This window comes from Gymnodraco acuticeps, unplaced genomic scaffold, assembly GCF_902827175.1.
Source record: "Gymnodraco acuticeps unplaced genomic scaffold, fGymAcu1.1, whole genome shotgun sequence".
Lineage (NCBI taxonomy): Eukaryota > Metazoa > Chordata > Actinopteri > Perciformes > Bathydraconidae > Gymnodraco > Gymnodraco acuticeps.
Genome location: NW_022990235.1, coordinates 3,009,220 through 3,025,087, shown reverse-complemented (window position 1 = coordinate 3,025,087; position 15,868 = coordinate 3,009,220). Strand labels below are relative to the sequence as shown.

Sequence of the window (15,868 nt, the reverse complement as noted above, 5' to 3'; positions counted from 1 at the left end):
TTTTACAATCACCGTTCACTTAGACTGTGAGAGGGAGGGGCAGGATCGGGTTTTGTCCCACATGGCTCTAAACAGCTCAAAACGGCATTCTAGACACTAATTAGAAGAACACAGACTAAAACAGAAATGTACAGACGAATCAGATTATTAAACATGACCTTAAAATATATTTTATATGTTTTTTTATTTATTTTTTAGTATTTTTTTGTAATCATTATTTGTAATACTTTCTTCTGACACTAGGTGGGGCTGTGCCCCACCTGCCCCTAATGACCCGCCGCCACTGGTCTTCTATAATTATGTAACATTAGTTATGGTATCATCAGAAAAGATGAGCTGGCAGGATTCTGCAGCATTGACTGTTTCTATGATGCTGGAGGCACCTTCCAAGAATAAAATGTTTGTTTAATAAAGACTTTCCTCTTTGTATGTACTGTATATATTTTTTATTTTTTTATTAATCTTACCACCAGACACAACATGAACAAATGAATGATACACATCAGGACAGTAACTTAAACTTCAGTATTTTAGGTGTACAGAAACCTCTACTCATGTTGTTAAATGATATACAGCAATATCTTCCATAAAACGTAGTTGATTGATTTGAATAATAATTACTACCACTGCACAAACAGTGAAAAATGATATGCCTACAATTTATGAATTTGTCTTCTCTGTGGGTTGTATACTCTTCATTCTTTATGCAAATTGATTATAATTATTATTTTTCAACGTTCGTTTATGATTCATTCAAAGCATTAAAATAAATGAGAAGCAGAGAGCGTCCTATACCTTTAAGAAATACGTGGGGGCGGGGTTCATAACCCTTTAGGAAACGCCCCTATACGATCCGCCTCCTTGCTACGGTCTGCAGCCAGACTCTATTGGGTGGATTAGGCAAATGAAGCCGCTGACGTCACTTGTTCTTCTTCTGCTTTGGGTTTACTGGCAGGCCGCAAACCACTTCACGGCGTATACTGCCGCCCAAAGTCCCCGGCCGGAAGTCCCCGGAGTTAGGGACTTGCTTCAGTAGAAGCTGCTGGGACTCCCAGCAGCTTCTACTGAAGCCTTCCGAGTAAATCGCCAGAACGCCGACACCTCCTCATCTCCACCACTCCCATGTTTTATTTTGTGTTGCCATAAGTTAGTCTCTCTGCGTTTCTGCGCTGGGCTAATGCTAATGCTAATAATGCTAATGCGAGGATAATAAAATGGCGGCTTCACAACACTTTTTGGGAGTTTTGCGGGGCGTGGTTTGCAATCCTTCCAGCCAATCATAAATTTAGCTATTTTCTCACAAAAGAGCCGGGACTTTCAAGGGGGGGGGGGTAAAAAGGTTCACATGAACTAATTTTAGTACCGGCTCTTTTTGGTGTGAACGCGATAAAAGAGTTCACATGAACTAAGTTCACATGAACCTTTGTGGGAAAAGTACCGCAGTGTGAATGCGCCTATTGCTTCAATCTATGGCACAACAATGTTACAGGGTGGTTTAGGCTAGGTTGCAGCTCCACCCTGTGGACGTATTGTGCCTGTGTTATATATCTGCCTCACGTAATATACCTCCGTTGTATGATTGCCTGCTCAGTGTGAATACACGGCGTTGAGACACAGCCTGACTTGCCTTGTTTATTAATGCACATACATCTACAAACAAACAACGGCCCATCGGGATTCGTCCCGATGGCCAGTCCGCCACTGCACCCAGCCCACGTAAACTGTCAATAGGGGGAGCCTCGCTGCGGGGAAACGGTGGACCTAGTGTCCCGATTGGAGTGGGAATAATAATAATAATAATAATCCGTGCATTTTATCCATTCATTTCCCCAACATTGTGGTAAAAAAACAACACGTTTAATACATGTTGGTGTACTACAACTACAAAAAGCATCGGTTTGTTTTCTCATCAGGAAATGCAGACCGGCTCAAACAAACGATTTTTAATCATCATCCTCACGATCATTTAATGTAGGCCTATCATATGTTCGCCGAATTGACATGAAAGCACTAATAAATGTAGTTTAATCCACTTGAGTTTACAACTACAAAAATAATCGATTTGTTTTTATATCACATCCTACGGGAGGAAATTCAGCAGCTCTCACTACCGATTTGTAATCCTAATTTAATCATCATCTTCACCACAATCATTTATGTTTATGTTCACCGAATTGACATGAAAGCACTGACAAATATGAATATACTGTAGTCAACTTCATTATAACGTTATTAACGTGCCTAAACTCAGTAATTCACCATTTCTACGCATGACAACACACTTTGTCCGTGTTTGGCTCTCTCGCCGCACAGTGAAGCGTTCCCGCATTGACGTCACTTCGGTTTCCCCCAAAACTTCAAAATGAGTCGAAGGAATTTCCCCGCGATGTTCGAAATTATTGATATTTATCGGAACGGTATCGCTTTTTCTTTTTTAAACTGACAGTTCGAGATGACTAGTAGCCCAATATTTCATTGCACAACAGTTGTTGGGATGCTGTCACAGGCTCTTTAAGGCTTGGTAGACATAATAAAACAGCTGAAGATAGTTGTGAAAAGGAAACACAACATGTATATAAATCAATACAGTTTGGAATACAACTGAAAAAATCATTAAATATGTTTTAGTTGTGAAAAACCCTCTAAAGAGCCAGTCCAGAGTTTCCACTGTGTGCAGGATCCCTCCTCTCTGCAGACGCACATCTTGTTCAGCAACATCCTGAGGATTTTTTCTGCGGGGGCTCTTTGTGTAACACCATGGCTTCCTCTCTCGTGTCATGCTTTTGACTCAACATCCTGTCAGCAACAACACAATCAGTTTCATGGAGGGCAATCAACATTAAAGGACATGTTTTTAATACAGGTGTGGTAAACGGGAAAGTGAAATGTGTTACCTGGCCACAGTTTCCAAACCCTGAACCACATTTTCCCCTGTGGCAGCGCTGCACTCCATGAATTCAAAGTTATATTCCTGTGAAAGCAATCCTGCTGTTTTAATGTGAATGTTTAATGATTAAAGCAACCACAGTATTTTGTTTTTATCTGAGCTAAAAGTGTATGAAGATGTAATGCCACAGATCCAAACCTTAGCAAGATTCTCCGCCTCCTGAGTTTTAATCTGCCGCTCTGCACGATCACTCTTATTGCCCACAAGTAAAATATTCACGTCTTCGTCAGCCCCTTCCTGCATAACAAAGATTGGATCTATTATTGTTTGGATTTCAATTAAACTCTTAAAAGTCTCTCTACAAACTACCAATCTGACTTTTATTGCTATACATCCAATAAATAATCTTTGCTAAACCAAGTTTTAACTACTTTGCTCTCACATAAATAACTACATACTGATATGAAAACCATTTTCAAATATCAATATTGGAAGACAAAGAATTGTTCATGCATATTTGACATTTTTCTAACATGGATGTCATCAACGTGGGTATTGTTTGTTGTTCCTGTAAGTATGTGCTGCTGTTTTAAATACAGAATCCACCATGTTTGTAATTTTCTAGTTTAAGACAACATTTAAGATTTTGAATTTATATAATATATAAGCGGATAATGATTTAATTATAGACTGGGTATCAAATTAAAATTATGTCATGCGGCTCTAGTAGTAGCAACAAATACCTGGTCAGATTTCTACTTGTGACATTTTTTCTTTCTTTTGATATTTGTTAAGGCAACACATTCTGCCTTCAAGTGAGTGTCTTTAAAAAATACTTCACACTTTTATCAGTGTGAAGAAAAGTATCAGTGTGAAAAAAAGGAGAGCAGTATTACAACTTAACAGTATGCCTGGCCTTGAATACAAATGTAACGTTTCCACATCTGTAAAAAAGAAACATTATGAACAAAGCGAGTATTACAACATACCTGAATACAGTTTGCCCAGTAGCTAACTGCAGAAAAAGTCTCAGAGGAAGTGATGTCATACATCAACAGAAATGCGTGGGCTTTGTGGAAAATCTGCCTCGTGATGCTGTGAAACCTTTATAATCAGAAAGCATGTAATCAGACACAGACACCTTTTTAAATTAGGCCACTCAGAGCGAGCAACACCAATCTGTGACTAAAGTGTTTGGGAGTGGGCCTCTGACAGTTTAATGACACTTGTCAGTTGAGTTTTCAGACATTCCTCAAAACATTCTGCACATTTTTCTTTGAAAGACAGTGGTTGCACAACTACTACCTCAATGAAACACACAATGCAAGAGTCAATCTCTTTCCCAGACAACCTTATCACAGTCACCATTCCTGTTTAGCTAATTCCTAACTAAACACTGCGGAAATGTGTGAAACCAGTTCAGAAACAAGTTACAACCTGGCCTGAGGGAGACTTGTCGGGTTTTGCCTGTGGTAACTTAGATTTACAGTTTCCGTTCCTGCTCTACAATAGCAAGTGCTCATCAAAAGTCTTGGCCTACAGCCAAGGTATCTGACAACACTTTCCAACATTTGGGCCGTCATAAACCACAAAATTATACTCTGCACCTTTGACAGTGATGCCTCCCTCTCAGATAATGATGTCTAGCTTTCCTAGCAAAGAGCAGATACAGTGCGTACCCGCAGCAGACATCTGGAGGAGCTCGTAAAGTATGGTTTATACTCGCTGCAGTGTCCCCTCTCCTCGTGAGGGTGACAGAAGTAACATCATCACAAATTGTGCGTATCGTGTGAAAGCTCTACAATTTTCCGTATACCTAGGCATGACAAAAAAAGCCTACTGATAAAAGAAAATTACTTTCATTATGAAAAAAAATGATGTATTCCTTTTTACTATTCTCCTGAGTCTATTAAGAATAGTCTCAGGAGAATAGTAGAAATCAATAAAAACATGTTTTAATCGATAGCCCATTAATTTCAATTGCTTGAGAAACATGGGATCCTACACTTTTACATTTGAATACAAATGTCCAGTAAAATCGAAATATTTACAATATATTTAAACTTGTAAGCGTTATATATTATAAAACATGTATTGTTAAGGTGGATGTAATTGACAGTGTACCTCATCATATGGTCATGGAAATTATAACTCCTCACAGACATCTCTCAGCTAGACCAGGGTCATCGTCATTAGACAAAATATGTTTGTCCAACAACAAACGTTATACTTCAAATGTATTCTCATGCATATTGCAAGTGAGTGTTCCCAGCCACGTCACGGTTTGTGACAAACACACTGAGTCCCTTGCTTCTTTTTGATCTCTTCTTCAAACTGCTATTTATGAAAGCTTGGAAATGCCAGCCAATAAATTGTTTTCTTTTTTTAGAGCAGCTTCTGAATGCAACCACATCTACCTTAACAGGGAAAGACTGACGGGACTCAAAGCACCTGTATAGGTATTATTAATGCTGGCTGTAGTTAGTGGTAACAATTCCACACCTCAATGATTTTCTTATAGTAGATGTATTATTTATTATGAAACATGTATTCTTTGCGATTTAAAAGTGAGTGCATATTTATGATTACTTGGTACAAGTGCCTCAGAAATGTACTGTTAAGAAAAACATACCTTTCTTGTCCCGCTGTATCCCACAGCTGTAGCACCACAGGCTTTCCTTCCACTACCACAGTCCACATGCAGGAATCAAGTCCTACAAAATGTGTATATGTTACATTATTATGTATATTTACACACTTTCATGTTATTAAAGTAGTGTGAAGATCAGATCTTACCAACTGAGGCGGGTAAATCTAAAGAAAACTTTCCACTCTGAGCTCTTTTCATGAAGGAGGTTTTTCCCACGCTGCTGTCTCCAACCATCATCACATTGTAAGCATTTGCTTTATGATCTGCTATTCTGGAATTACCCTCTGAAAACAAAAGCATTATTGGTCACACATTATATTTATTTATCTCCATATTAAACTTCCCTCTCTCATTATCTTTAGCAGCTGTGTGTAAGTATTAATGCTCTGTTCACCCAGAGAAAACTTCTGTTGGCTCAGCCCGACTTCAGCATAAAGATGTTGAACCGTCTTCTCACTGTTGAACAGACAACAATAACGACTTTAAACAACACACAGAAAAAGATCAGCATACAAAAAGTTATTCACATTTTAAATGTTCAGACATCAGCATCCCCAAATGAATCATCTCATTGACTAATATTAGAAGTGGATACACTACAAGGATGTGGTCAAGGTTTCTTTCATTGTCATAGGAAACTATCTTGGATTGAAGGAATTTGAGCAAAACATTAGGCAAATCACAAAAGAAACGCAAATAGCAGACATGTTAGAAGCAGTAGCAGACATGTTAAAAATGCATCCCTCCAGGATAAGCATACTTGAATAATTGACAAGCCTAGAAAACCGACTTCTCAATTGACATGCCTACAACTGAACACACAATAATAACATTCCACCCTACATTATACTCCTGAGCCCTATCCTTGTGTCTGTCCTCCATTAGCTGGCTTTCAAAAAGTACATCTTTAACTTATGTGCTTGCTTTTCCTTTTATTCTTATCACTCCCTCCAGACTTCTGCCTGTTATGAAGCTAAATGCAAATCAACAATGTTGCCACTGTACTGATGACTCAAACCTGCTCGTATGGAGTTTGTGGCCTACTGCAGATTCTCTATGCATGAGGATCAGTTTAGATGATTCAGAGGAAACACGACTTCAACAGTTCAATTTTAGGTTTCATTTTGAATTGATAACAGGATACTGATTATGTGTCTTTGTTCTGAATGCTAACTGCTTACAATTCAACTCTATGGTCTCACAATGTTTTTACTGGGAAAGGAAAATGTTAGTGTAACAGAATTAAACTGATCTTGTTCAGTAACGTTTGGAAAACTCTTACAATGATATATTTTAGGTTATAGGTGATTTTTCAATGCTGTACATTTATACTTATTGAGATCTAATGTGCTTGTAAATTAAATTATTCACTTTAACACAGTTACAATTTGAACCATGTTGATATGAATGAGGCTTCATATCTGGTAGTTTTTCAGGAAGATCATAACTGCTGTTTTTAGCTCATCAGATCAACAAGCCTTTGCAGGGTCTTTTATACACTGAACACAAATATAAACGCAACACTTTTGTTTTTGCGCCCATTTTTCATGAGATGAACTCAAAGATCTAAAAACAATTTCTATATACACAAAATAACCATTTCTCTCAAATATTGTTCACAAATCTGAAGAAATCTGTGATAGTGAGCACTTCTCATTTGCCGAGATAATCCATCCCACCTCACAGGTGTGGCATATCAAGATGCTGATTAGACAGCATGATTATTGCACAGGTGTTCCTTAGAATGGCCACAATAAAAGGCCACTCTGAAACATGCATTTTTGCTTTATTGGGGGGGGTCTGGGGGGGTCAGAAAACCAGTCAGTATCTGGTGTGAGGGGTAGGGTTAGGGTTAGGGTAATGTTGTGAATCGAGTGGCCCATGGTGATGGTGGGGTTATGGTATGGGCAGGCGTATGTTATGGACGACAAACACAGGCCACTCGATTCACAACATTACCCTAACCCTACCCCTCACACCAGATACTGACTGGTTTTCAGACCCCCCCCACACCTGTGAGGTGGGATGGATTATCTCGGCAAAGGAGAAGTGCTCACTATCACAGATTTCTTCAGATTTGTGAACAATATTTGAGAGAAATGGTTATTTTGTGTATATAGAAATTGTTTTAGATCTTTGAGTTCATCTCATGAAAAATGGGAGCAAAAACAAAAGTGTTGCGTTTATATTTTTGTTCAGTGTATCTCTGTTCCTCAGCGCCACTTACCTCACAGTCTTTGGGGCAATTTCTTCCTTTGAGATGCTGATGTTCGATGGTTTCTTCTCACTTTTACCTGCCTGCACAGACAAAAGCATCCCAATCACAAGATGACAGCAGGGCAGATTTTATTTTGAATGTAGATCTCATATTCAATATATGGCATTTTGATAATATGTCATGTTTTCTGTTTTGTTTCACAAAGACAAAAGAGAATCTTCATTTGTAATTATAATATCCGCTCATCCAAACGTTTTTGACAGGTTTTCCAGAAATAATCCTCTAGCACACAGAAAGTGAAGCATGAAGTTTTACAGGATATTTTAAGAATGTGAGGAATTTATATTATTTGTCCAACAATGTAATGATACAAATAGGAGAATTACATTTTATAGAAAGGAACAATAACAGGGCTTTTATATATATGCATTTTTCATAAATGTGACGTGACATACAAGTAAGATCTTTTTTATGAGGCCTCTATATTGTTAGAAGTCAATAAAAAGCAGCTAAATGCTTTATAGAGTACACCCCACCATTAAGATCAAGGCACATGAGGATTTATGCAAACAGGAGTAACAGCACGACATACAATAACTGTGCCAAATAACAAATGTCCATTAATTCACTTCAAGATAAAGGCCCAACGTAAAAAAAATACATGATAATGCAATGTTTAGAAAGTACACTAAGGAACGGATGATAACTTGTAAACACTCAAAGCTAAAGATAAAAATGACTCTGCTGCTTACCTCTGATATTTGGACCAGGCTCAAAGATTCTTCTCTCAGCTCTTCAGGTGTATTGATGGCACTTTCATCTGTATTACTTCTGACATCTCTCTCATGTTGTGTATCTTGTATTTTGTCTCCACTTGCGGTTTGATTTTCATATCTTTTGAGTCCATGTGACTTCCTGCTGGATCCCATTTTTCTTCTTCTCCCACCAGAAGCTGTTTCTGACATTAAATCTTCTTTTGGGGAAGTGGAAGGTATTGCAGCAAGAGAATTGGGAGTACGTTGATGCTCTGTTTCTATGAGTTGACCAGGAGGAACAGGATTATCTTCCAATGGCTGGTGAGGTTTAATGTGAGAGTCACCAATCTGGCTGTACTCCACTGTTTCAAATACATTTTCTTTCCTTTGCTCAGAGCCCGTGTCTTTGTGTTTTAAGTTAAGCTGAAGCTCATCTTCTGTGATGTTGGAGAAAAGTTCAGTCTTTACATCTCCAACATTGGATGCAGTCTCTGTTGCTTCATCATCCACATCCTGTTCTTGATGCAAGTCTTCCCTTTTGTGTCTTGATCCAAAATTCCTGCGGGTTGAGCCCATCTTTTTCCTCCTATTTGGACTTGGATTCTTCATCTCGATATTTGTATCGTGAACTACTTCAGTGGGGTTGTCCAACTGTTGTTTACTAAACTGGGCACTGATATGTTCATGTTCTGCTCCTTCTCTTACCACATATGTCAATATTTCCAAATCTGCCACAACAGGCGCTTCGGCTGATTTCAAAGTTTGGTCCTCAATTATGCTTACACTTTCCTCATCATTTTGCATACTCTGTGTGATCTCACAGAAAGACACAAAGCTCTCTCCTATGATAACTGTGTTTCTATTCTCTTCAGTATTTTCAGACAGTAAAGGACTGGGGATTTGCCTCTCAGTGGTTGTAAAATCATCTATCCGTGGTGGTTCCACACAAACATTTAAATTCCTCTCACTCTCCCTTTCATCAGCTACATGAACAAATATAGCAGGATTAACAACTTGCAAGTCAGAGCTTGGTATGTTTTGTCTGTTGTTGTGCACTGTGCTGGTTTCATTGGCTTCTTGTTCTTTATTCATAGGACTATGTGATGCTTTTGCATGTTCACTCTGTGATACCTCTGCAGTCATAAGCATATGTAACTCTTCCAGTCCTTCTATCTTTTCAAGATGTCTCATGTCAGCTTCTGTTTTAAAGTCACTTTCTCTTTCATCCCTCTTTTCCTCTGGTTTCCTATTGAGTTGAGACCGGCGAGTAGAGCCCATCTTTCTCCTCTTCTGTTTCGATGTTCCCTGCACATTTTCACTGTTGTCTGAATGAGATTCTTCTTGTTCCTTTAGATGGCTGGAAATGTTACTTTCCTCAAACATATCTGGCTCTGCTCTGAAGTTTTCCTTAAGACCTGTGTGAAATGGAGCCAAGCTGTCTGATACGTTCTTTGTAATCTTTTCTGAAATATTAATTTCTTGGGCTTTGTGTTCCGACTTCAAAGGATCCTCTGATTGTTCTCCATCTGCATCCTGGTTAGAAACTTGCATATACATTGAACTCTCCGGTCCTGATTTAAAGTATTTTACTGTGACATCGCCCACAGTTGGTGATGTATCATTTGTCTGTTGATCATTAAAGTCTTTGTCAAAAGATAAAGCTTCAGAGCTTTGGAATTGAAAAGTCTCTTCTTGCTCAAGAACATCAAAAGCAATTGGTCGTGAGGAGACATTGTCCCCATGATATGAGATAGTTTGTATGTCTGAATCAGCTTTCCAAACTGAGACTTCTGGTGGTTGCGAGTCTGTTTTAACTGTGTAATGTCCTCCAAGCTGGCATACATTTTCAGTCTCTTTCTTTTGTTTATTTTTTTCCTCATCAACATCCTTGACGAATACATCATTGCTAGGGCTTAAATGAATGTCTGTTTTCATAATTGCACTGTTGTCCTTCTCATTCTGTGACAAAATGATGCCTTCCTCTAAGAAAATGTCTGTGTTTTCTTCGTCACTTACGTTTGAACTTAAGTCTAGGTCGGACTTTTTTTTTAATTCTTCCTGCTTTATTGTCTCTGTTACTAATGACATTCTTGTAGTGTCCTTGATGTGCAGTGGTCCTTTGTTTCTTCTGCTTGATCCAAATTTTCGTCTGTTCCCTGTGGGGTTTGTGGTGCATTCAGGTTCTGAGTTCTCTCTGAGGTCTTGTTCTTCTGTGGTTATCTCTGATGTGATAGAGGACTCATTATTTTCGGATGTTATCGGAGACTCACTCATCAAATAGTTGGTCTGTACATTTTCAGTGTGCCTGAACAATTCTGTGTCATTGTCATTTTCCTTGCTTTCTTTTTCTGTTACAGTACAAACATTTGGGAATTCTTCCTCTGGCATCTCCCCAACATTTGATTGGACATTTGTCTTTTGATCTTCTGTTAAACGTGCATGTACATTTGAACCAGTAAGCTCAGAGATGCCAACAAGTGAATTTTCTTTAACAAGCTCACCAACATCAGTTGGAGCAGTGTCAAATATTTCAATTCCCATCAACATGATTTCCTTCGTTTGTTCCTGCACTACTGGCTCTATTGGTAATGACAATTCTATTTCAAGAGATGTATTTTCCCTGGTGTTTCCAGAATCTTCCCCTGCAGGTTCATGGTACAATTCAGCAACAGAGTCCTTGACATGCTGTCTTCCTTTATTTCTACGGCTAGACCCCAGTTTTCTTCTGTTCCCAATGGGGTTAAAGTCAATGTTTTGTTGTGGTTGGGAGTCAGAAGTCACAGTTATTCCTGATTGCACAGCTTGTGAAGAGGATTCACCCTCCTCCATTTCAGAGAAAAGTTCTTCCTCATGACCCTTTGGTTCAGCACTGGGTTTCATAGCATACTGTACTTGGCCTTCAATCTCCTTCACCTGACCTAGAGCAGAGTCTACTCCTTCAATGTAGCTGATCGGTGGTTCCTTGGTAGCATATAAATGATGATCCTCCTTTTTCTGCTCTAAATCCTCAAAAATGCTTTCTTCATTAAGATACTCATCCTGCTTGTTGTCAGGAACTGACATTTTCTGACTGGTAGGATAATCATCAGGTATTTTCACAACCATCTCAAATGGGTTTGTCTCTCTGATTTCAGCTTGGTCCATTGTGTTACCAGAAATTATTTGAGAATTTTCTGTGGCAGCGTGAATCGCATGGTCAGATGAGAAATCTATTTGAGGTATTTCTTGAATTTCTGTTGGCTTACCCTCCTGTTCATGGAGTTTGTTATCACCATCATCTGACTGATGAGCACCTTTGACTTCAGATACATTGAACAACTCATGTGTTTCCTCATTTGTTGTAGACTCCTCTTTTGATGATGCAAATGCTTTTTGTTCAACACTGCATTCAGCTTCTGAGTTCTCTCTGAGGTCTTGTTCTTCTGTGGTTATCTCTGATGTGATAGAGGACTCATTATTTTCTGTTGTTATCTGAGACTCACTCATCAAATAGTTGGTCTGTACATTTTCAGCGTGCCTGAACATTTCTGTGACATTGTCCTTTGCCATGCTTTCTTTTTCTGTTACGGTACAAACATTTGGGAATTCTTCCTCTGGCATCTCCCCAACATTTGATTGGACATTTGTCTTTTGATCTTCTCTTAAATGTGCATGTACATTTGAACCAGTAAGCTCAGAGATGCCAACAAGTGAATTTTCTTTAACAAGCTCACCAACATATTCAGTTGGAGCAGTGTCAAATATTTCCATTCCCTTCAACATGGTTTCCTTCGTTTGTTCCTGCACTACTGGCTCTATTGGTAATGACAATTCTGTTTCAAGAGATGTATTTTCCCTGGTGTTTCCAGAATCTTCCCCTGCAGGTTCATGGTACGATTCAGCAACAGAATCCTTGACATGCTGTCTTCCTTTATTTCTACGGCTAGACCCCAGTTTTCTTCTGTTCCCAATGGGGTTAAAGTCAATGTTTTGTTGTGGTTGGGAGTCAGAAGTCACAGTTATTCCTGATTGTACAGCTTGTGAAGAGGATTCACCCTCCTCCATTTCAGAGAAAAGTCCTTCCTCATGACCCTTTGGTTCAGCACTGGGTTTCATAGCATACTGTACTTGGCCTTCAATCTCCTTCACCTGACCTAGAGCAGAGTCTACTCCTTCAATGTAGCTGATCGGTGGTTCCTTGGTATCATAGAAATGATGATCCTCATTTTTCTGCTCTAAATCCTCAAAAATGCTTTCTTCATTAAGATACTCATCCTGCTTGTTGTCAGGAACTGACATTTTCTGACTGGTAGGAGAATCATCAGGTATTTTCACAACCATCTCAAATGGGTTTGTCTCTCTGATTTCAGCTTGGTCCATTGTGTTACCAGAAATTATTTGAGAATTTTCTGTGGCAGCGTGAATCGCATGGTCAGATGAGAAATCTATTTGAGGTATTTCTTGAATTTCTGTTGGCTTACCCTCCTGTTCATGGAGTTTGTTATCACCATCATCTGACTGATGAGCACCTTTGACTTCAGATACATTGAACAACTCATGTGTTTCCTCATTTGTTGTAGACTCCTCTTTTGATGATGCAAATGCTTTTTGTTCAACACTGCATTCAGGTTCTGAGTTCTCTCTGAGGTCTTGTTCTTCTGTGGTTATCTCTGATGTGATAGAGGACTCATTATTTTCTGTTGTTATCTGAGACTCACTCATCAAATAGTTGGTCTGTACATTTTCAGCGTGCCTGAACATTTCTGTGACATTGTCCTTTGCCATGCTTTCTTTTTCTGTTACGGTACAAACATTTGGGAATTCTTCCTCAGGCATCTCCCCAACATTTGATTGGACATTTGTCTTTTGATCTTCTCTCAAATGTGCATGTACATTTGAACCAGTAAGCTCAGAGATGCCAACAAGTGAATTTTCTTTAACAAGCTCACCAACATCAGTTGGAGCAGTGTCAAATATTTCAATTTCCATCAACATGATTTCCTTTGTTTGTTCCTGCACTACTGGCTCTATTGGTAATGACAATTCTGTTTCAAGAGATGTATTTTCCCTGGTGTTTCCAGAATCTTCCCCTGCAGGTTCATGGTACAATTCAGCAACAGAGTCCTTGACATGCTGTCTTCCTTTATTTCTACGGCTAGACCCCAGTTTTCTTCTGTTCCCAATGGGGTTAAAGTCAATGTTTTGTTGTGGTTGGGAGTCAGAAGTCACAGTTATTCCTGATTGCACAGCTTGTGAAGAGGATTCACCCTCCTCCATTTCAGAGAAAAGTTCTTCCTCATGACCCTTTGGTTCAGCACTGGGTTTCATAGCATACTGTACTTGGCCTTCAATCTCCTTCACCTGACCTAGAGCAGAGTCTACTCCTTCAATGTAGCTGATCGGTGGTTCCTTGGTAGCATATAAATGATGATCCTCATTTTTCTGCTCTAAATCCTCAAAAATGCTTTCTTCATTAAGATACTCATCCTGCTTGTTGTCAGGAACTGACATTTTCTGACTGGTAGGAGAATCATCAGGTATTTTCACAACCATCTCAAATGGGTTTGTCTCTCTGATTTCAGCTTGGTCCATTGTGTTACCAGACATTATTTGAGAATTTTCTGTGGCAGCGTGAATCGCATGGTCAGATGAGAAATCTATTTGAGGTATTTCTTGAATTTCTGTTGGCTTACCCTCCTGTTCATGGAGTTTGTTATCACCATCATCTGACTGATGAGCACCTTTGACTTCAGATACATTGAACAACTCATGTGTTTCCTCATTTGTTGTAGACTCCTCTTTTGATGATGCAAATGCTTTTTGTTCAACACTGCATTCAGGTTCTGAGTTCTCTCTGAGGTCTTGTTCTTCTGTGGTTATCTCTGATGTGATAGAGGACTCATTATTTTCTGTTGTTATCTGAGACTCACTCATCAAATAGTTGGTCTGTACATTTTCAGCGTGCCTGAACATTTCTGTGACATTGTCCTTTGCCATGCTTTCTTTTTCTGTTACGGTACAAACATTTGGGAATTCTTCCTCTGGCATCTCCCCAACATTTGATTGGACATTTGTCTTTTGATCTTCTCTCAAATGTGCATGTACATTTGAACCAGTAAGCTCAGAGATGCCAACAAGTGAATTTTCTTTAACAAGCTCACCAACATATTCAGTTGGAGCAGTGTCAAATATTTCCATTCCCTTCAACATGGTTTCCTTCGTTTGTTCCTGCACTACTGGCTCTATTGGTAATGACAATTCTGTTTCAAGAGATGTATTTTCCCTGGTGTTTCCAGAATCTTCCCCTGCAGGTTCATGGTACGATTCAGCAACAGAATCCTTGACATGCTGTCTTCCTTTATTTCTACGGCTAGACCCCAGTTTTCTTCTGTTCCCAATGGGGTTAAAGTCAATGTTTTGTTGTGGTTGGGAGTCAGAAGTCACAGTTATTCCTGATTGCACAGCTTGTGAAGAGGATTCACCCTCCTCCATTTCAGAGAAAAGTCCTTCCTCATGACCCTTTGGTTCAGCACTGGGTTTCATAGCATACTGTACTTGGCCTTCAATCTCCTTCACCTGACCTAGAGCAGAGTCTACTCCTTCAATGTAGCTGATCGGTGGTTCCTTGGTATCATAGAAATGATGATCCTCATTTTTCTGCTCTAAATCCTCAAAAATGCTTTCTTCATTAAGATACTCATCCTGCTTGTTGTCAGGAACTGACATTTTCTGACTGGTAGGAGAATCATCAGGTATTTTCACAACCATCTCAAATGGGTTTGTCTCTCTGATTTCAGCTTGGTCCATTGTGTTACCAGACATTATTTGAGAATTTTCTGTGGCAGCGTGAATCGCATGGTCAGATGAGAAATCTATTTGAGGTATTTCTTGAATTTCTGTTGGCTTACCCTCCTGTTCATGGAATTTGTTATCACCATCATCTGACTGATGAGCACCTTTGACTTCAGATACATTGAACAACTCATGTGTTTCCTCATTTGTTGTAGACTCCTCTTTTGATGCAAATGCTTCTTGTTCAACACTGCATTCAGGTTCTGAGTTCTCTCTGAGGTCTTGTTCTTCTGTGGTTATCTCTGATGTGATAGAGGACTCATTATTTTCTGTTGTCATCTGAGACTCACTCATCAAATAGTTGGTCTGTACATTTTCAGCGTGCCTGAACATTTCTGTGACATTGTCCTTTGCCATGCTTTCTTTTTCTGTTACGGTACAAACATTTGGGAATTCTTCCTCTGGCATCTCCCCAACATTTGATTGGACATTTGTCTTTTGATCTTCTCTTAAATGTGCATGTACATTTGAACCAGTAAGCTCAGAGATGCCAACAAGTGAATTTTCTTTAACAAGCTCACCAACAT

At 39.1% G+C, this 15,868-nt stretch overlaps 1 protein-coding gene across 1 annotated transcript; it reads right to left on the bottom strand.

Moving 5' to 3' along the window:
* Nucleotides 1-2,318: 2,318 nt before the first annotated feature.
* Nucleotides 2,319-15,398, bottom strand: rab44 (RAB44, member RAS oncogene family). The gene is made up of 9 exons (XM_034219171.1): nt 8,508-15,398; nt 7,765-7,835; nt 5,932-5,993; nt 5,684-5,821; nt 5,520-5,601; nt 3,877-3,991; nt 3,086-3,184; nt 2,895-2,971; nt 2,319-2,796 (listed from the first exon to the last, which is right to left on the bottom strand). The coding sequence occupies exons 1-9, from the start codon at nt 15,309-15,311 to the stop codon at nt 2,709-2,711; spliced, it is 7,536 nt and encodes a 2,511-aa protein (XP_034075062.1). The 5' UTR covers nt 15,312-15,398; the 3' UTR covers nt 2,319-2,708.
* Nucleotides 15,399-15,868: the final 470 nt, after the last annotated feature.